At 36.1% G+C, this 23,182-nt stretch overlaps 1 protein-coding gene and 1 pseudogene across 1 annotated transcript in view; both read left to right on the forward strand.

Moving 5' to 3' along the window:
• The window catches only part of PIK3C2G (phosphatidylinositol-4-phosphate 3-kinase catalytic subunit type 2 gamma), a 379,881-nt gene that overhangs the window by 136,405 nt on the left and 220,294 nt on the right, over positions 1–23,182 (forward strand). Inside the window, exons 16-17 of the mRNA XM_054443284.2 lie at positions 7,094–7,187; positions 10,078–10,172. Coding sequence (XP_054299259.1) covers positions 7,094–7,187; positions 10,078–10,172 — 189 coding nt within the window. The remainder of the gene's footprint in view (positions 1–7,093; positions 7,188–10,077; positions 10,173–23,182) is intronic.
• Positions 10,509–11,272, forward strand: LOC134737633 (F-box only protein 3-like; annotated as a pseudogene).

A 23,182-nucleotide genomic window follows, 5' to 3' on the forward strand; every position in this document is an offset into this window, starting at 1 on the left:
ATAGGTTGCAGTTCTTCTGTTACATATGACATTTCAGTCTGTAAATATCACACCAAAGTCAGAGAAATAATGGGTAGCCCTCACCTCATTGAGGATCAAGTTACTGAGCATGAAATGCCAACAACTATATCCCAAAAGAGTGTTTAAATAATTTCAGATAATATCACAGAAAAGAAATGCCAGGATTTGTGGAACATATTTGTCCATCGATCTATACCTGAGTTCAGGAGCCCTTTTTGAAAAGGTATCAGGTTAAGCATAAATTCTCCAGAGGTATCCTATCTTAGAAGAAAATTCTAAGTCAACTAAAAAGTAGAATGCTTGCTCTTTCACGCAACAATGTATACTCTTAAAAGGGCATATGATTTGAAGCTTTTTTCTAGTGTTAGTCATAAGTTTGTAATTATTCATATATACTCATTAACTAGTTGGACAAGCTTTACTTTTAAAAAGTATTATTCGTTTTCTTAGCAATTAATAAAACTTTCGTATAGAAAATTTGAAAACTTTTTAAAACTTAGCTTAAAAAAGAAAATTAAAGTAATCTATGACACCTCCATTCAGATATTTGGTATTAATGTTTTGATCCTTCTCATCTTTTTGTTAATCATATTGACAAACATATACATATTTAAAAAATGGTATTATACTACAAAAAATGGCTCTTAGTATTTTTATTTCATTAAACATTTTTTACTATTTTTAGGGACTGCATATATTCCATCACATAGTTATATCATATTTAACTATTAATTTTTAGACATTTATATTATTCCCAATTTTGTTTGCATACACATATCTTCACACATGTCACTCATCATATTCTTAAAATAAATTCCCAAAAGGTAAATAGATAGATCAAAAAAATAAGACACTTAAAATTTTATTTGTTTTTGTTTTAATACATGTTGACCTACATTGCCAACAAGTATGAAAGAGCCCATGTCCCAGGAACTTCAGCAGTACTGCTGGCATCATTTTTAATGTGGCCAACACTTCCTAAAATAGTCAAATGCAAGCTATGTTCAGATATGCTTTAATGTCAAGTTAGGCCTTAGTCACATCTCAGAATGTCATGTGGTTGGTTTTATAGCTATTTCTCTTTCAGTTTCTTCTTGAACTTCAAGCAACAGTAATAAATAAACAGAGACATCCCTTTCCATTAAAGTGCAAAAAATTATTCCCAGCATTTGCATATATTGATACAAATACACAATTTTCCTTTTTGACTATACTCTATAGGTACTGTATTACTAATTTTTTGTTCTCCTGTTTCTGAAAAAAAAATGCAGGCATACCTTACTTTATTGTGCTCTACTTTACTGTAATTCACAGATAGTGTGTTTTCACAAACTGAAGATTTGTGGCTTCCTTGAGTCAAGAAAATCTATCAGTGAGGTTTTTCCAGCAGCATGTGCTTACTTTGTGTAACTATGTCCCATTTTGGAAATTCTCACAATATTTCAAGTATTATTGTTATTATTATATCTGTTATGGTGATCTGTGATCAGCGATTGCTGATGTTGCTATTGCAATTGTTTTGAGGCACCACAAGGTGCACCAACAGTACAGAGTGAACTTAATCCATTAATGTTATGTGTGTTCTGACTCTTCCACCTGCTAGCTGCTCTCCGTCTCTCTCCCTCTCCTTGGGCCTCCCTGTTCCCTGAGACCCTACAATATTGAAACTAGGACAGTTAATAACCCTAGAATGGCCTCTAAGTATTCAAGTGAAAGGAAGAGTTATATGTCTTCCACTTTAAATCAAAAGCTTAAAACGATTAAGCATAGTGTGAAAGGCATGTTGAAAGCTCAGATAGGCTAAAAGCTAGGTTTCATGTGCCAAACAGTTACCCAAATTGTGAATGCAAAGGAAAAGTTCTTGGAGGAAATTAGAAGTGCTATTCCAGTGAAGACAGAACTGATAAGAAAGTGAAACAGTCTTATTGCTGCAAGGGACAAAGTTGGAGTGATTTGGATATAAGACCAAATCTCACAACATTCTCTGAAGCCAAAGCCTAATCCAGAGCAAGGCTCTACCTCTCTTCAATTTCATGAAGGTTAAGAGAGATGAGGAAACTGCAGAAGAAAAGTTTGAAGCTAGCAGAGTTGATTCATGAGGTTTAAGAAAAAAAGCCAGGCAGGCGCAGTGGCTCATGCCTGTAATCCCAGCCCTTTAGGAGGCCGAGGCGGGTGGATCATGAGGTCAGGAGTTCAAGACCAGATGGCCAAGATGGAGAAACCCCGTCTCTACTGAAAATACAAAAATTAGCCGGGCGTGGCGGCAGGCACCTAAAATCTCAGCTACTCAGGATGCTGAGGCAGGAGAATCACTTGAACCTGGGAGGCAGAGGTTGCAGTGATTGCGCCACTGCACTCCAGCCTGAGAGTAAGACTCTGTCTCAAAAAGAAAAAAGAAAGAAAGCAAGAAAAAAAGCCATATTTGTAACCTAAAGGTGAACCAGAAAGTGCTGATGTAGAAGCTGCAGCAAGTTATCCATAAGATCCAGCTAAGGTCATTGAAGACTGTGGCTACAGTAAGCAACAGATTTTCAATATAGATGAAACAGCCTTCTATTGGAAAAAGATATAGGACTTTCATAGCTAGAGAAGATAAGTCAATGCTGGGCTTCAAGGCTTCAAAAGACAAGCTGACTCTCTTGATAGGGCTATGCAGCTGGTGATTTTACATTGAAGCCAATGCTCACTTACTATTTCAAAAATCCTGGGATGCTTCAGAACTCTGCTAAAGTGACTCTGCCTGTACTCTATAAATAGAACAACAAAGCCTGCATGACAGCACATCTGTTTACAGCATGGTTTACTGAATATGTTAAGCCCACTGTTGAAACTTACTGCTCAGAAAGATTCCTTTCAAAATATTACTACCCATTGACAATGCACCCAGTCACTCAAGAGCTCTGATGGCGACGTATGAGGAGGTTAATGTTGTTTTCATGCCTGCTAACACAACATCCATTCTGAAGCCATGGATCAAGAAGTCATCTTGACTTTCAAGTCTTATTATTTAAGAAATAGGCTTCATAAGGCTACAGCTGCCATAGACAGTGATTCCTCGGATGGATCTGGGTAAATTGGAAACCTTCTGGAAAGGATTCACCATTCTAGATATAATTGACATTCTAGATATAATTAACATTGGTGATTCATGAGAAGAGGTCAAAATATCAACATTAACAGGAGTTTCAAGAAGTAGATCCTAATCCTCATAGATGACAGTAAGGGGTTCAGGTCTTCAGTGGAGGAAGGAACTGTAGATGTGGTAGAACTTATAAGTGAACTAGAATGAGAAGTGGAGCCTGAAGATGTGACAGAATTGCTGTAATCTCATGACAAATTTGAAGGGATGAGGAGTTGCTTCTTATGGATGAGCAAAAAAGAGTGGTTTCTTGAGATAGAATTTACTCCTGGTGAAGATGCCGCGAACATTGTTGACATCATAACAAAGGATTTAGAATCCTACATAAACATGGTTGAGAAAGCAGTGGCAGGGCTTGAAAGAATTGACTTCAATTTTGAAAGAAGTTCTACTGTTAATAAAATGCTATCAAACAGCATCACATACTATAGAAAAATCTTTCATGAAAAAGAGTCAATCGATTCAAGCTTCATTGTTGTCTTTATTTTAAGAAATTACCACAACCACCCCAACCTTCAGCAACCACCATCCTGATAAGTCTGCAGGCATCAACATGGACCGAACACCCTCCACCAGCAAAAAGATTAGAACTTGCTGAAGGCTCAGTTGATTGTTAGCATTTCTTAGCAACAAAGTATTTTTAATAAAAGTTTTTAATTTAATGATTTGTTTAGACATAATGCTATTACACATTTAGTAGACTGCAGTATGGTATAAACAGAACTTTTACATACACTGAAAAAAAAACAAAAAAAATGTGCAACTGGCTTTATTGTGATATTTATTTTATTGTGGTGGTCTGGAACCAAACCTGCAATATCTCTGAGGTATGCCTGTACATCCATCTCTTTCATAGCCTTCAGATTTGTTTTTCTTCTATGCTTTTGACTGAGAGAAAAAAAGATCTGGAATTTATACGAGCGGTATTTATAAAATTAAACCTATTGCAACCAATGGAAACTATCTCAAAACACAGAAGGAAATAAAATTGACTTTATAGTAGGATTTTTGTAATTATTATCATCATGATCAGTGCATTTTTATTCATTGCAACCATATATGGAGTAAGTCGCTAAATCCTAGGAACAAAAAGGAAAATATTGAACAATCCTCATCTTCAGTTGAATTAGTCAGTAGTTGAGGAATGAGGACACATATGTAAAAAGATAAATTCTAATACACACTGTCATATCTTAAGTGGGAGTCAACCAGTCAATATTCTTGGCATTCAGAGAAGTGATTACTAAGGACTAACAGAGGCACCTTCAAGGGAATTTGATCTACATTTTGAAGGAGGACTAGAACTTAAAGAACTAAGGGAGGGTTTTCCAGCAGATGTTACAGTGTGTGCACAACGGTGAAAATGCACATGCATTTTCAGAGTAGAATATATCGATGAGCCAGCCTGGTTCAGTGAATATTAATGGTAGAAGAAAAACCTAGAGTGTTTTGCTAGCCTTGAATATTTAGATTGCAGTATGTACTAAAGGGAGGTTTATTGGATATAGAAAACCATTTAATGTTTTATGAGAAATAAAATACTTTAGGGGATTTGATAAGGTGTTACTACTAAAAATGTTAGTACTAGCATGAGGTAATTATGGCCTAGACTAGATAGCAGCAGAAGAAATTAAAAGCAAGCATTGAAGGCTAGAGCCATTAGGATAGAAAAATCAACAGAACTCGGCAACTGATTAGGTGTAAAGATAAGAGAATACTAGGAATTCCACAAACTTTTATTCAACTGCGCTTGGGCTAGGGAAACATAAATAAATGAGCCTGCCCTCAATGATGTATATAATATAGAATTTTATAGAGAAGGGAGTTATCAACTCCACAGGGTGTTAAAATATTGCTGGAACAGCTTCACAGGTAAATTGATGCTTGAGCTTGGAGTTCATGGATGAATAGAATTCCATCAGATGGGAAAGGTGAAAAAAGTAATAAAGAGAGGCAAAATATTACCTTTAACATTTTAAGTCTATGTAATTGGAGAAAGGTGATAACACAGACTACAGTGAGGAAGGCTGGTAGTAAAGATGTTTAGGTGTAATGACAATGAGTTCAGGTTCAACAGTCTTCTAAGAAATATGTAGAGAGTGCCTACAAATCTGAAGACATTGGGGACACATCTACGAATAAAACAGACAAAAATTTACTACTTTTCTGGAGTTTGCATTCTAGTGGAAATAAACACATAGTTAAAGGTATAGCATTCACCAAAGAGCTTTGTTTTGTTGTGATGTTCCTTTTATACTCCTTTTTTGTCATTTCTATCAATAAGGTAAAATAGTCACACAGGGAAACAGGGGCGACTGATAGCTAACTTAACAAGTCATCACTTAGGCAACAAAACTTACCTAGTAACTATTCCCTCCAAGACTTCAAACTGTCCTCACACTGACCTTGATGTCTACAAGTTTCAGACAAATGGTTTAATAATTGAGAGCAATAAATTAGAGTCAGTCACATTTAGTTAGGAGAATCTAAAGTCTTAATGTACTAAAACAAGCTGAACTGCTTCTAGCTTTGCATTTTAATTGCACTCTTTCTGCCCTCCACCTGTGCATGACGTTATGCTGAGATCTTCTGACCTTTGCAATACTTCACCAAATGTGTCTGGACCGCAGTTCTCAGTAGGTCTCGTTGTTAGAATGTTCAAAGGGAGAAAAATACTGGAAATGTACTTGCAGGTCAGAAATAAGAGTTTTGACCGACTAACCTTATAGGTAAAATTCTCTTTGCAATTAAAATGCTCAGTTTAATGAAGAAAAAATATGTAACTTGCTTAGCATTCCATTTGAAGCTGCCATCAAGGACAGTTGAATTGTGTGATACCATTGTTTACTTGACTCGATGGCGGCATAGTTCCCATTTAACCCTTCAGTAACCTGATATGCGGAGAAAACACTGACCATTAAAGACTTTACAGTTTTCTAACCTCCTGCTGGAAGCCAATCTTTAGAGCCCTCACCTGATTGGTTGAAAAGCATTCAGTTAGTTGTCTACAAAAGTAATTTCTGGTTTGTTTGTTTATTTATTTGTAAATAAATTACTATAAGCAATTCTTTCACATTTTAAATTATGCTTGTTAATTTTTTTCTAAAAAATTGTTTCTTTAAAATTAATTCTTCTTACCAAAGCCCTAGTAATATCTAATCATGTCAAAGCAATATGGAGCCAAAATTATCTCCAAGCACTTCCCAGGAACTTTGAGATAATTGAATCTATTTCTTCTGATGGAGCAAGATGACAATTTGAGGAATCCATTTCAGGATAAATTGTCTTTGGAACAGGACTTCAAATGCTAAATACCTTCACAAATTTATTTAAATAAAAAACATTTATTAAGTGCCTAATGGGTGCTAAATCTTACAACAGGCAAATGCCATCCAAAAATGAATAAGGCACAGTTTCCTTCAAGAACTTCACAGTCTAGTAAGATTTAGCTGTATTAAATTATTTTTGTTTATTTATTCTAAAGAACTTCAGATTTCTGGTTAGTGATGAGATCTGGCTAAGACTAGTTAAAAATATTAGATCCCATTTTTAATCATATAATCAGATCTCCAATTGGTAATAACTTATTTATCAAATGCTTGGCTAAATAAGAAGCAAAGATTTTCATACTACTTTAGAAAAGATTTTAGATTATCCATGATCCATATTTTATAGATAAGAAAGCTGGCAGGAATCAGACTTAAAACCACATTTCCAAAGTCTAGTTGAAAGGATTTCCTACTGCAGTCCACATGAGAGTATAGAATATGGAAAAATAATAATTATTTGGTGCTAATATTACCTTAATCAATTGTGGGATAGTTGTTTTACCTTATGCACTGGGGGTAGAATTCATTCTCTGTTCTCCCTGACATGTCTTACGCATTATTCCTTACCATTAACGGCTTAGTGGATATATTTACTGTGTATTAGTTTTCCAGATCAAGAAATTCGTAAAGTGGCAGTTCAACAATTAGACAACCTCTTGAATGATGAACTACTGGAATATCTCCCACAGCTAGTTCAGGTAAGAATAGCAGAGTTGCTAAGGAAACCCAGGGTTTTAACTAATTATCTCTAAAAGGTTCCCAGTGAATCAACAAGTCTATCTAGAAGTGATATTGCAATTTGGCCACCCTAGGGACTAAATGATGTCAACATGGGTAATGAAGACATTCTCTATCTGAAATTGTTACAATTACAAAATACATTAATTCCAAAAAGGAAAAATTTTTTAAAATGATTTCATTTATCAATTAGAACATGAAAAAATAGACATGCTCATGATAAAAATTTATAAATATGTATATATAAAATGATAAAAATTACCAAATAAATGTTATGTAGAAAATAATCATTTGCTAGGCAGCTTTTCATAATTTATGAGTTTCTTGCACTTCTTTAGAGGCTTATAATATTGATCATAAATTTTATCATAGTAATTTCTAATAGCCAAATTTTGCCACCAAATAGTACATTTTAGTAACATCAAATATCACAATGTTGGAGTAATTTTATAAAATAATATAAAGTTATCTAGAAATGTAAGCAAAGACTGATTTAGTCTGAATATGATGAAATATAAACAAGTAAATTACACATGCCACACATGACCATGTAAATAACAGAATATCTAATAGATATAGAATAGAAGGTAAGTTGTTTTTGTTTTTTCCAGGATGACTGTATGCTGACAGCTAAATAGATCTAAACTTGTGGTTTTTATGCTTTGTTTTGTTTTTAATCCAGCTTTTTTTTTAATCTGAAAGGTCAGGTTGTTACAGCTAGTTTGAATGTCAGTTGCCTCAGGTTTTGAAAAGTGACTGGAAACTGGTAGAAGGAGCCTATATTAATAAACTTTAGTAGAGTATGACTGCACAGAGATTATGAATTTCTCTGAAGTTCTCCTTAAAAAAGAGAGCTGGTTTAGAAATAGCTGTACCATAGAGTACAATCCAATCTTTCTCGAAAATAAGGGTTAATCTAACTTACAAGTTTACCGTTCATCTCATGACTCATGGGTATGGCAACATGTTATTTCTAGCCCAATTCAGGAGAATACGTTTTCACAAAAGTCTGTAGACATTAAACTCATTTGAAAGTCTCTATCTAAGTAAGTACACTTGGCATCAGGAATGTCATTGAGACCCATACTGCCGCAAATCCAAATGTATAAGACGGGGTGCTCACAATCTAACACAGCAAATACACAGAAGGCAAAATTAAAGTTTCAACTATGTTACGATTAAAAAGGAAAGTTATAAAATGTCCTGAGATGGAAATAAATAGATAATGTGACTAGAAAATTAAAAAAAAAAAAACACTGGAAGAATTTCAAAACATTCATTGTCCTTGGACTTCTATACTCTACCTTGAATTTCAAACTTTCCAACACATAAAAAATCCTAACCTGTTGGTTGTTTTCTGGAGTCATGCTATTTTGTTATGTATTATCATGTTAGAATTATGCAGTCTATATTAAAGCTGTAAGAAAGGACCCTAAGGCCATAACAAAACAGAAGATACAGTTCATAGCTAAGAGTCAAATAAGACCCAGACCCAGGGATTACTGCAAACCACTTCAGATAATGTGGTGTTCACCAGAAAAATTGTCTACATTCTAGATAGTCAGGCAGGATTTAGGGGGAAATTGTATCAGTGGACAGAGTAAAGCAGGAAGCGAGGGGTAACAAATAGATACTGGGTTCAAGAAATAATGGGCAGACATCTAAAAAGGCAAGCATGTAGGTAATTCTGAAACATACCTCCTGCTCATATGCTCATATAATATGCTCACTATTAGGGCATAAATAAAACCCATGACCTAGTCAGTCCAGCGGTAGCACGTAAGTGAGAGAGTGCCATGGCTACAGTTTAAGACAGCACACATTATTGTCCTTCTACAGTCAGACAGCATCAGGAGTTTACGCAAATTTGCCGAACTCATCTTCAGCACCCTCACACCTTAGGAATTTATAAACTTTCTCATTCTTGAGGATGGCTAGCATATTGAAGTGTTTCTTCAAGTGTATGTATGACTGGATATTGTACTCATTTTTTCCTGCTGTCTGTACTGTGGTATAAAGCCTGGCTTAGACTCTGAAGCTTTTAGAGAGTATGTCTGTGTGTGCACATGTGTGTGTGTGTAAGAGAGAGACTTAAATGGTTTGTCAAACAACTAAAGATATAAGCTTTGTCTCTCAAGCAGGAATGAGCATTTTTATGAGAACTTGGTTTTCATTTTCATATATTCAGATTCCTGGGATGATGACAGCAGCTCAGCTACAGATTGCTGTCAGTGAAGTCCCTGCAGAGGACAAGTGAAGCCCTAAATTAGGTCCCTAAGGATAGTGGGGGCTGCCACTGTTATCTGTGTTTTCTACCCAGTTGAGTATCATAAAAAGTTAAGAGTTGTTCACAGTGGAGATGAAAGAAAGGATTTGGGACTGAGTTATGATAGTAACAGTCAGTTTTGAAATTTTAAGCAAAACCTCAAGGCCTGGAGGTTAATAATGATACACCAGTTGATGATTTCTGTTAAGGCTTTGAGTGTGCATTAATTTCATCTCCAAATAGGAAAAAATATCTGTGGCTTAATAATATTGTATTTAATAATCCAGGACTTTTCGTGTCAGTATTCTCCCCTGGCACATGGTTGAACTCCACCAACCACCTGCCCTTATTTCTTATCCATATACAAGGAAAGGAAGCAAGACTACACAAATCCAAATGGTGTAATGTATGTGTGTTTTGTTATTAGTCATATACCGACTCATAAAATCATCGAATGTGTTATTAGCATTTTGTTAAAATGTGCATGCTGTTTTCTCCAGTCTTTTCTCAAGCCTCTGAAGTCCCTCTGTATTCTGCTATAATTTTGTTACTGAGAAGTAAAGTAATTGTGTCTCTTACTTCAGGCTGTCAAGTTTGAATGGAACCTTGAGAGTCCTTTAGTGCAACTTCTACTCCACCGCTCCTTGCAAAGCATCCAGGTTGCCCATCGTCTTTACTGGTAAGATTAACTAAACAGGCAAGGATGCCTTTTTAATTGCCAGCTTCTCTATGGGGCAGCTTCAGAGGAAGCAGAAGATTTCTTTACCTTATAATTGATACAGACCATAAAATTCAGGCAGTTTTGAGTCTTTGTCAATGTCATTTTTATTTAAGAGGATAATTTGTCATAATTTTCAAAATCTACCAGTTGGACAGTTGCTACTGTTAATCGGGGAGTTAAATCCAAACAGAATTTCAAATCTGAATGATGCCTTTCTTGTAGCTTTAAATGACAAGTGCAATTTGTATATCTACTCCTTGAAGATTTTAATGTAAAATCTAGTTATGAGACTGAATGTTTTTGGAAGAATATGTGGTATAAAAATACTTTCTGTGCAACATCAGTTATAAACCATAAAATCCAAAGGCTAATGTATACTCATTCTATTGAAAATTTCTAGAGCACTAAACTTTTCCCAAAGCATAAATTTGAAATATTATTAGTGAAGAAATAAGACTGATTCATGAGATGCCAGAATTTCTGTAGCAACACCTGAGGATATTAGCATTTCAGTTTCCCCATCGTTTCTCCCAGAACTTAGCTTCTGTACATCCACCCCACTATTTCTTCACATACCAAATTAAGATCGTCAAAAGATGCTATTCCTGAGAAGGCTTGTCAGTTGGACGGCTGCTAGTGGAGACTAATGAATGCTAAAGGTGAAGTAGAAGAAGTTCAAGGACCTGGATTAGCTTGTGAATTTCCAATCATCAGCCCAGGTTGGGGATATGACTAGAGCAGCTGTACCACATTCTCTACAACACCAGGATATATGGAATGGTATTATACCTACCATTTCCTTTACTTTAAATATCTTTAATGTTGCCATTCTCCAATTCCACATGGCATGTCCAACGTTCAGGGTGTCTATAGTATGATTGGAAATGGGTCCTGATGAATATGAAGAGATGGAAGAGAAAGATGAGGGGGAAGAGAAAAAATGATGATGATGATGATGATGATTCAGCAGATATGGATGAATCAGAAGATGAGGAGAAAGACAGAGTAGAGTCTTTGATGTTCCCGTTCGTAGATGCCACTGCTCGTGCCTTTTTTAGCAAGCCTTCTGCTGATGGAAGCATTGGGATGATTCTAGTCTGCTAAATAGATTTTTCAATAATGTAAATAACTAAATTATTCTCAGCATATAGCAGGAAAACCAGAATGAAATATTGTTCCAGGCCCTGGGTTCTGTATGACATTACATTAGGAATTGGATTGTTTTGGTTTGTTTTGTGTTTTTGAAGTAAAGAAGGAAATGGGTTGCTTTTTTTCTCTAGCTAAGGGACAGACATTTCTTTTTTTTTGTTATTTTGAGTTGGAGTCTCACTTTGTCACCAGGCTGGAGTGCAGTGGCGCAATCTCGGCTCACTGCAACCTCCAACTCCCTGGTTCAAGCGATTCTTCTGCCTCAGCCTCCCGAATAGCTGGGACTACAGGCACGCATCACCATGCCTGGCTAATTTTTGTATTTTTGGTAGAGACAGGGTTTCACCACGTTGGCCAGGATTGTCTTCATCTCTTGACCTCGTGATCTGCCTGCCTTGGCCTCCCAAAGTGCTGGGATTACAGGTGTGAAACACCAAGCCCAGCCAACATTTCTTTCTTTTAAAATATTTTATACTTAAAAACATAGAGAAATGGAGAGGGAATTGTTTTGAATAAGGATTTAAAGTGTAGCAGAAATACCTACACAAGGGTAGATAGATACCATGTGACTGAATGATTCTGTGAAAAGATTTCCTGAAGTTGAGAGTTATTTATAAATGAAACAAAATTTGTAATTAGGCCAATCCATTTAGTGATTTCTTATATTTTGTACTCACAGCGAACTAACTGGATAAATAACTTGAATGCTAGTGGTTTGTCCTTTCTTACACAATATATCCTTGGATTTAAAGTCTTTATCATCAAGACCTTGACTTTGAATTTTTCATCACTACAACCTTGAATTTAATTTCAGGTCTTCAACATGATGACCTTGAATTTAAAGTCTTCAACGCTATGACCTTTATCATATTATTCATAGATGCATCATTTTTGAAATGTAGTATGTAAAAGTATTTATGGGTTGTTTATTAACAAAAAAATTCTTTGCAATGTCTCATGTGGTTTAAAATTACTATTTCTGTTTTGTTTCTCCTTTATACACTTGACTATCTAACTTTGTGATAAGTGACATGAGTTTTATGTTAGGATTGAGTGTGTTTTCCTGAAACATTGATTTTTTTGTGATTATGTAATTGAGAGTTAAGAATAAGATCCTTCTAATGTTAAAAACTCACTTATTAATAACAAATTTTTGTTCCAATCCTGTTTTCAAAAAAAACAATTTCTCCTATCATCACCTATACTTGATCCTATTGAACATAATATTCTTTGCATACTGTTCTTCCTACTTTTCTTTGTATTATTAACCTTGTTGATTTAATTTTAATTTCACAGGACAAAGTTTTAACAATTATAAGTTTCAATGACCTAAGGATAAAATTAGATCTACGTTTTACTCTCATGAATTATGACAGGCATCATTTAGTTGCTTTGATTGATAGTTGAGACCACTAAATAACAGGAAAACAGCAAGTCAATATCATTTTGGAGTGTCATATTTTTCTGCTTCAAGAAATGTTACTCATAATGAGATCACTCTTCCCATGAAAATCACTCAAGAAGACATAGCAAAGAAGATACACAGGAACTTGGTCAGAGACTGTTTGATTTGATGCTTATTTTCATTTTAAATGCCTAATTTAAAAAGCAGAACAATTCCTCTAGCATGTTACTATAATAAAACATAAGATACATTGACTGGCATGAGGCGCTTCCATGAATAGACTCTTATTAAAGCTCTGAATGAAGTCTTATTTTCTTCAGTTTTTCAGAAAGCTACTTTGGGGCAAAGGAAAGTTAAGTGGATACACTTTGTGGTGTTATGCTGTCATATTAAATGTATGACTCCATTAAACTCAATGTTTAATTCCCTTAAAACTTTATTGTTTTTTGCATGCATTATTAAAATGCAGGCATATTAAAAAAGTAACATAGCCAGATAACAATTTTTATTTTAATATTTGAACAAAAATATAAAAATATATAAAGTATAAAATATATAAAAGACAATGTTTTAGGTGGGCGTGGTGGCTCATGTCTGTAATCCCAGCACTTTGGGAGGCCAAGGCGGGTGGATCACCTGAGGTCAGGAGTTCGAGACCAGCCAGGCCAACATGGTGAAACCCTCATTTCTACTAAAAATACAAAAATTAGCCGGGCCTGGTGGCAGGCACCTGTAATCTCAGCTACTCCAGAGGCTGAGGCAGGAGAATTGCTGGAACCTGGGAGGTTGCCGTGAGCCGAGATCGTGCCATTGCACTCCAGCCTGGGCTGTCAACAGCAAGACTCCGTTAAAAACAAAAAACAAAAAACAATGTTTTAAAAGTATATTAAAAATATAATAAAATATTAGAGACTTATTCTAATTGACTAACGATTGTTAAAACACTTGCACCACCTCAGTAAGTTCTTCATTTGCTAAAGTTGTATGAAAAGTGGAGTCATTTGAAAGGCAACAATGGGTGCACACAAAGTGGTAAATCGATGTCATACTTGCAAATTCACGTAAACACGATTACGTCACTGTTTCCAAAAAGGTTGGAAGGGAAGCTTTTTTGTGTATAATTCTCATCCTTTTGAAAAAAAAAATCAAGCCCATTTTTCCTTTCAGTGATTCAAGGAGAAACTAAGAAGGAATAGAAAAGAATATAAATTATAAATGGACTGTTTTGAGAGCTTTGTTTGTAAGAATATGAAAAAAGAGAAATAAAAACAAGGAAGGAGTTTTCTTTAACTTTTAAGTTCACGGGCACACATGTCGGTTTGTTACATAGGTAAACATGTGTCATGGGGATTTATTGTGCAGATTATTTCATCACCCAGGTATTAAACCTATGACCTATTAGTTATTGTTCCTGATCCTCTAAGGGGGGAGATTCAAAAATGCCTACATCCCCTTAAAACAAATAAAAATTAAGAATCAGGCAACATGCACTAAGCATAAAATAATATTAATTATATTTAAAATGTATCAGAGTTAAAAAATAGCTCAAGCCTAGCATCATATGTAGGGAGTGATTGCTTCTGTGCAAAATGTTTGTGTTAAAACTTTAAAGTTGCAGCTCGCGTCTCACGATTCATGAAAAAATATTCAAAATATCTTTCCTTAAAAAAAGTCTTATTCAAAAAAAAAAAAACTAGAAACTCATCAGTCATGGGTTTAATGAGATTTTTTTTTCACGTGGATGAATTACTGCTTCCTCAGATTCACCATATTCAACACTGAACTAAATACTCTGTCTTGCTCACACAGGTCTTGAGGTCTTCCTTGTTTCTCGCTAACATGACCAATTATTCACCAAGCCCTATAACTCTATATATCCTCAACAGCGCTCCCTGCTCCACAACTTCCACCTGTCACTATCAGTGATCAGAAAGCTGCCTCACCAGATACTGAGCTATGAATAAGTAAGAGTGGAATGAAAACCATCTTGACTACTTGGCATCACTGTGGGTAGCCTTTCTGAGAGGTGAAATTGACTTAGGCTCACGTGAGTCTCTTCCACTGAAAGAGCGAATGCAGGATGAATAGCCCCTATTTTCCAAGGCAAGTGAGTTAACTAGAAGCTTTGTGTTTGAATTTAAAAGCTTTACCTCACAGTTTGCATCCTAAAAGGTGGCTATAAATGGGAACCATAACATTTGGAGCTTATGCCCAGGAGTCCCTTCCCCCATTAAGTAACAATTAATTACAATAGCTTAAATGTAGTGTCCCTTTCCATTTGGAATAGGAAACACTTTAACCACTAGTGAAGTATTGAGTTGAGTGGTGGCCCCAAAGAAGATATGTCTGCAGCCTAACCTCAGAAACCTGTGAATTGTGAATGTGACCTTATGGAGAAAAAGGGTCTTTGACAATAGAATTTAATTAAAGATATTGAGATTAGATCCCCCTGGATTATCAGGGTGAGCCCTGAATCCAATGCCAAGTGACCTAAAGAGAGGCAGAAGAGGAGAAGACACACACAGAGAGAAGGTCACAAAAAGGGAGGCATTGATTGCAGCCCCAAGCCAAGGAATGCCTAGAGCTACCATAAGCTGAAAGAGGCAAGGAAGGTTCTCCCCTGGAGCCTTGGGAGAGAGCACAGCCTTGCTTACACCCTGATTTTGGACTTCTGGCCTCCAGAACTGTGAGAATACATTTCTGTTATCACCAGTTTGTGTTAACTTGTTACGGCAGCCACAGGAAAATAATATAACCGACTTTATGAAGGCTCTGAGTCGACTGCCTAGGATGTCACATCATCTAAGATTTCCCTGACCCTCTCCCAGCCACCATCTGGGATTGAGTATTGCTTCCACATCATGTCCCACAGCATACTGTTCATGACTCTGCCGGACATCATATCACACTCCCTTGACACTCCTGCTGCCCTGTCCCTTCCCCCCTCTTAGTCCACAGAGTAGCTCAAGACAACAATCATGTCATACTCTTCCATGTACCAATCCAGCACGGTATCTGTAACTCAGTAGATACTCAAAAAATGTTTTAAAAATTATGAATCCACAGAAATGTCTGTAAGGCCATCAATATTTTCACACACAGTACTGGAAATTCCATGGTACTCAGGGAATATGAAATTGGGCGCTGTCAAAGGCACTGCTGTGTGCCTCTACCTGGCTGCTGCACCCACTCCCATCTGCTGCAGTGACTGCTAACTAAATATGGCCCCTTCTCTGGAGAATCAGCCTCTGATTCCATAGCCCCCTGGCCTACGAAGTGGGAAAATCTCTAAGATATAATTTACATTCCAGAGCCTCCCCATAAATCCAATCAAGGTTAGACTTGACCCAAGATCTCATCCTTGTTAATTCCTTTCCCTTCCCTATAATTCTGCTCTTACTCCCTCACAAGATTTTTCCTGAAGATCACTTCTTCAGTAAATCACAAACAGTGAAATTCTGTCTCACGCCCTGTACCAGAGAACCTGACCTACAATAAGTATTTCTTATGGAAGATAAAGAATTTAAATATGTGTTTTTAGAAATTGGAGCATCAGTATGCTATGGGATATATCACAGGTAGAACAGCAGTATTGCAGTCTTTCCCACTCCTCCTACCAAGTCTGATTGAACAAACTCCAAGAGAGAACCAATTGGAATGAAAAACTGTCTGGTAGGAAGCCATTTTATAACACAGCTCCTTTATAAAGTGTCACTTAAGGCACCTAATGCAAAAATCTCTTCAAAGTGTTCCTTTCAAAGTATGGGGATAACCTGAAGTGAGGCTCCCATCTGCAAGCTCTATCAGTGTAAGGATCTTTTTTCTGCTTTATTCACTGATATATCACAAGTACCTAGAACAGTACTTGGCACTTTATAGACATTCAATAATTTACTATTCAATGTATGAATAGGATTAAGTTTCCTGGACCCAGCTGTGCACATGCAGACTTGGGTGGAGGAGAGCTGCTTCAGAGGTCAACTAAGAGCTGGCCTAGCTAAAGCAATTCCAGGAGATTGACCTGATCAGAAACCAGGCAATGGATATCACTTGTGAAACCAAAAGTGGAGAAGAGGCAAAATATGAGCAGAAGTCCAGGACGAACCAAGACAGGAGTTAGGGCCTAAGAACAAGTTGATGGAGCAGCATCTTCTGTACCAGTTGAGAAAACCACGAAATGAATTAAGCCAATGTTGTCTCTGATAGAGGGTATTAAATGACCATATCGTGTGACTTTAATATGCTATCCATAAAACTGAGATGATGCAAAAATCTGTCCACTTATTTTTTTAAAATAACCCTCCCTAAACTCTTTTATCTAAAATTTTGGGGCAATTTCTCAAGTCACAGATGACTTTAAATGAAGCAAAAAGATGTGGAAATTTGGCACCATGCGATTCAAAGTCACAGTTTTCTCTCTCGCCCCCCTCTCCACAATACGTGTCCCCTAATGCCTGAAATTCTCTCATTTGCAAGTCACTCTTTGAGATTAAGTATTGCTCTCTTCCAGCAGTTCTCTTCTAATATGAAAATATATATTCTGAACCTAATGATTATGGGAATTAGTTTATCATTTTTTCATTAATGTGACAAACATTGAGATGATGGACACTGTTGAACTATTAACGATAAAACAAAGGAGATCCTTGCCTTAAAGAAGCTCAAGGGCTAACATTAGCATCCAGGCAGGAGGAAAGAGCCCACTGGCCACGTGGCAGGGACAGAGTAGAGAGAGGGAACTCAACAAATTTTGTCCACTTTACAGTTTTGCCTATGACCTTTTCCAAATAAAAGCAGAGAGGCAAGGCCAGACATCCAGTGAATAAAAAAGTCTGTGTGCTCCCATTCAGTCAGTTTTAAATACTGATAAAGGCTTACAAATGAATACACAAAGGAGGTAAATGCTCTCTCTTTCTCCTTTGATGTCTGGAACACTCCCTGAAGCAAGGGGAAAGAGCTGTACTTCAGGGAGGTCTTGCAGAGCAATAGAGCACACATGATACAGAATCCATAGGGGGCTTTAAAGCCTCAGCCCTTTACCTTTGAGAATCATTATTTTGCAACTAATTTATTTTTTTACCTTTACAATGTAATAAATAATGAATTATTGCTTCATCTTTTGTTAGGGAAAGATATGTCTCACTGACTTTTAATATTGATCTGCTGTAATCATCTTTCCACTCTGTTGTCCTCAGAAATGTATACACAGGATAGAATCCCTACATTCAGCAACTCGCTTAAACCAAAAGTGACTGTTCTCTATCCCAACCAACCTGAAGAAAAAGAGGCAGATAGTGGTAACAAGGTTTCCTTTGTACACAATAATCTGTAAAATCCATTAGCATAGTTTTCCAGTGAAGGCATAATACAGGAACAGTTGTTTTTGTCTGTTTTGTTTCTATTTTATGCAATAGAGATTTTACGTAGTTCCTTTAATAAAAAGATTTTTAAAATACCGTACAATCTTTAAATTAATTTGGTGTCATTTAAGCCTTATTACTGTTATTAAATACTTATGAAAATAGAATCTTATACAAACTTCTACCACAAATCAAGTCAAAAGCCAAGAATAGAGCTCCAGCATCAATGTATCACTGGTTTAAATCATTTTTCCCTCAAAATCTTCTGTTTTGTTAAGAAAAAGTGAAGAATTATGGAAATGAACATTATGTATATACATAATGAACTCAAATGTTGAAACTTGGACCCACCCAGGCCTTTGGGAACTGAGCTTCCTAATCCACTGTCCAGCAATTTTTCATTATAATAACCACATCCAATTACATCACTGCTTCCTTAGATAGTAATCTGGTTTCCCTATAATAATGTTAGTCCCCCACTGTCATAGTTTATACTAGGGATTTGGGTTAAGACCTTGAAAAGCAGTATTATAGTGTTTAATTATTTATCGTTTCTCAATCAGACTGAATTGCTCTAGCCAACAAAAAATATGGTTGGCAAAAAGGCATTCTGTTTAGAAATTATTCTTGTCTTCTAATAATATTTGAATTTGGCATCCAAAAGGAATACACTAACAGATATTCATAGAGTTACAGTATTTTGAAGTCAAATGGGACTTGAAGGATCATCTGCTATCCCAGAAAGGGATCTCAACATGTTAACTGATTTTTCCAATGACAATCATCTAGCTGATTAAAGAATTGAAATTAAAATATGTTTATGATATCTCATGCCCAATTCAGATTTCTTTCTAATTCAACATCTACTTTCAAAAAAGTGTAATTTGAAGAATTCATAAAATGTTTGCTTTTTCTATCAACAATTAGGAACTCATTCAAGTACTGAAGATGTGACTTTTTTTTTAACTTAAGAGCAAAACTGAAATGAAAACCATATTGCAAATTGAGATATTTAAAAGCTCAAAATTGTTGCCCCTAGTTGTTGGCATGACTCACAAGTGCTGTCAGTTGTAAATGTTAATGAGTAGGTATATACAATAAGCCCACTAAAATTGTATCCTTGAAGGAGCTTTGAAGTAGATAGTAGATTGTTTCCAGAATCTTTCTTTTATAGTATCTAATTGATATTTAAAATATTAAATGTGTCCCGGCGTGATGGCTCATGCCTATAATCCCAGTACTTTGGGAGGCCGAGGAGAGTAGGTCATGAGGTCAGGAGTTTGAGACCAGCCTGCCCAACATGGTGAAACCCCGTTTCTACTAAAAATACAAAAATTAGCCAGGCGTGGTGGCAGGTGCCTGTAATCCTAGCTACTCAGGAGGCTGAGGCAGGAGGCTGAGGCAGGAGAATCACTTGAACCCAGGAGGCGGAGGTTGCAGTGAGCCGAGATCACGCCATTGCACTCCAGCCTGGGTGACAGAGCTAGACTCTATCTCAAAAAAAATAAATAAATAAAAATAAAACATTAAGTGTGCTCTTTTAGTTTTACTATTAAACCATGAGTGATGAGAACAATAACTGAGTAATCTGCTTAGTAGACTCACTTTGTACTTATTTTTCAGCACCTATTTCATAAAACCAAGACTTTCTCAGTTTTCTCAAAAACTGTTTAATTAAGCAACTACCAATTATGCTAATACAATTAAGTCACCCATTTCATCAAGTTAAATGAGTTAGAAAATAAATCCCTCTAGGATGGGAAAGAACATGACAATAATAAAATGTAGGCAAATGAGTGTTTGGTTTCCTTCCAGCTAAAAATACACAGTAAGCAGTAGGGTACAGGCCTGAAGGACAGGGAAAAGATCTGGGATGGTGACAGAAAATTGAATGTCATCAGTTTATTGATGAGACTTACCCAGAATCCTTTAATCTTATGGCTCAGTCATTCCCTATCCTCATCCATTGGTGCTGCAGTAACAGAATATCTGAGAAATAAACAACAGAAATTATTTCTCTAAGTTGTGGAGGCTGAAAAATCCAAGATCAAGATGCTAGCAGGTTTGGTGTCTGGCAAGGGCCCAGTCTCTGCTTCCAAGATTGCACCTTGAACACTGCATCTTCCAGAGGAAAGGACAGTTGTTCCTCATGTTGTAGAAGAGTGAAGAAAAGCAAACTGACTTTTGGGAGACTTTTTTATAACGGCATGAATCCATTCATGAGTGAATGGATCCTGAACATCTTCCATTAGACCCCCACCTGTCAATACTGTTGCATTGGGGATTAAGTTTCCAGCTCATGAATTTTTAAAGGGAACACACTGAAACCATTACATCCCCTAAATTTGGAACTCTCAAATGTATTCCCTGAACCTGGACCCAAATAAGATAGAATCATAGCATATAATCATAGAATCATAGCAAGAGAATCATAGCATGATGTTGGAGATGCTTTTAGATGCTAATAGCAGACATCACTTTTGTCTATATTCCGTAGGCCAGAAGTCAGTAATAATGCCCCCACCTAACTGCAAGGTGGCAAAGGAAAGTGGTCCATGTATGCATATATACAGAAGCAAAATGCAGTTTAATTTGGTAAACCTGTAGCAGTTTCTGCCATACAAGTAAAACAGCATAGATTATTCAAGAAATCTCTCCATAAAGTGGTAGAGGAAGAGGGCATGAAAGAAAAGCCAATATCCGCCTTTCCACATATTAACTGGCTTTCTTTTCAAAAACCAAAATTAGTCTTAACAGACAAAAAAAGATTACTAGCTAACTACTCCGGTAAGAATCATCATTTTAATAGACATCCTCTAAAAATGTCTTTGACTTTTGTCCAAAAATTTTACAAATAATTCCAAGAGATTTAACCTATGGGAACATTTTGTAACCAGATTTTTTTTTTCTGGAGGGCTCATTATTAAGATATTTATGTAGCCATGGTATATGACTGGCATCTCAGCTTAAGAAACTCAAAACTGAATTCAATATTCCTACCCTCTACCATTTCAATTCTTTCACCCACCATTCCCAAACTTTTAAAAATGCACAATGCTCTAGTTTACAGCCATTACTAAGATATCCAACACAGAAAATCTAGAAGACATTATTCTTACCCAATAATCTTTATTTACTTATTTCTTAAGTCTTGATTTTCTTTTCTCATAAATTTATCTTTAAGTTGTCCTTTCCTTTCTACTTTATAGCTAGCACATTTGGTATCATCTACTTGGACTATCACTACCGCTTTCAGGCTGTTTAGGTCCCTTCACTTTCATTCTTACCTATCCCCAGTCCATCCATCCTCCACACTGCTCTCAGAATAATCTACACATGTAACAACTTGATCCCAAACTCATAAAGTCGGCTCCAGGTCATGGGTAACCTCCAGCTGGTTAGCATAATTTCTTAATTCCAGTTTCTTCTTTTCTTATGACAGAGTTTAGAATTAGAGTATGAGATCCATGTTAAGAGAGAAAATCCATTCTCTCTTAACATGACTTGGCAATGGAGCTTCACAGTTTCCACTCTGCCTACTTCCCACCTCATCTTGTAAGCCTTTCTACATCCAAATATAATCTTTCTTTTTATTATTCTCCAGTAGTTACTCAAACTCTCAAATCTTTCATGCCCTGATGACTTTGCACACAGTTTTCCAATTTCTTGAAATGCAGTTGTTCCCTTGTCTGTCTATATAGAATCCTTTAGGACTCAGCTCAAGATTTTATCCTCTTTAAAGATGTCTCTAACCTTGGCTCCCTTGTACACATCTACAATACAGTTCTTAACATATTTCATACTTTACTTCACCATTTCCCTTCCTTCACTTGAAGATACTTCTTCACTTGAAGATACTTAGAGCTGCAAGTAACAAAAAAAAAAAAAAAAAACCCTGATTCAACTAGGTTACAATTATATGAAGAATTAATTATTTTATCTCACATAACAAGAAGCTCTTCAGTAGTGTGGTTCCAAAGTTTATTATTGCAGCAGCTCACTGATGATGTCATAACCTAATTTCTTTCCATCTTTCTGCTGTGCCATCCTCACCATGTTTACTTGTTCTTAGCCTACTTCACATCATTGTTACAAGAAGATTGACACGATGGGTCTCACATCCATACATGATTCCATGCGGCAAGAGTAAAGGGAATGTCCCTTCCTCAGTTAGAAAATTTTTCCATAAACCCCAAAGCTGAGTTAACTTCTCATATTATTTGCCAGAATTGGGTCCCTTATCATGAACCCATCATATGACCAGATGGCAATCTGATGACTCAGCTTACATGATTGGTTTAGCATATTCAGAATTTATCTCTAAACTGGTCATCTTCCTTTAAGGTTTTTGATATCTGAATAAAAGCAGATTCTTTTTGCAGACATGAAGGGGAGAGGAGATTTGGTATAGACAAATCCTATGTTCTCTTCTGCACTGTGAGGACAAAACTTAACCATCCATCCTTAACATAGAACATTGCACACAGTATATAATTCATTCCATACCTATCGAATGAATAAAAATAATCACACCACATACATGTGTATTGCCTACAGGTTAATTTACCTTGACTACTATCCTTAGAACAGCAGGTAATCAGAACAAGTCATATTACAAAAGATGATTTTTCTCTTTTAAAAAAATGGACTCTCTAGCTCTCTGGAACTGGGTGAAGTTGAGTTAAATGACGTACAGAATAATCTGACGTTCTGAATAAAGGTTTTTGAAACAGTATCGTTACATTGATCCTGTTCATAGTGTGAGTTGTTTTGTACTGATTTAAAAATGATGTTTATTTAACCCTGATTGAAAATGTAAGGCTGCATCTAGTTATTTGGCCAAAAAAAAGTGTTTTCTGGGGAGGCCTTGTTAAGCAACCACTTATCATCTTTTAAAATACAATTTTCTGCATTGAGATTCTCTGTGAGCATTGGGGAATTACTAAACAGTTTCTGATTTTTTCTGGCTTCTCTATTCTCCACTTCTATTTTGTTTTCCACGGCTGTGAAGACTCAGAGTTCTCTGTATTTTGTATTAGTTAGTGGATAAGGCT

The sequence above is a fragment of the Pongo pygmaeus genome, chromosome 10 (genome assembly GCF_028885625.2).
Source record: "Pongo pygmaeus isolate AG05252 chromosome 10, NHGRI_mPonPyg2-v2.0_pri, whole genome shotgun sequence".
In the NCBI taxonomy this organism is placed as follows: Eukaryota; Metazoa; Chordata; class Mammalia; order Primates; family Hominidae; genus Pongo; species Pongo pygmaeus.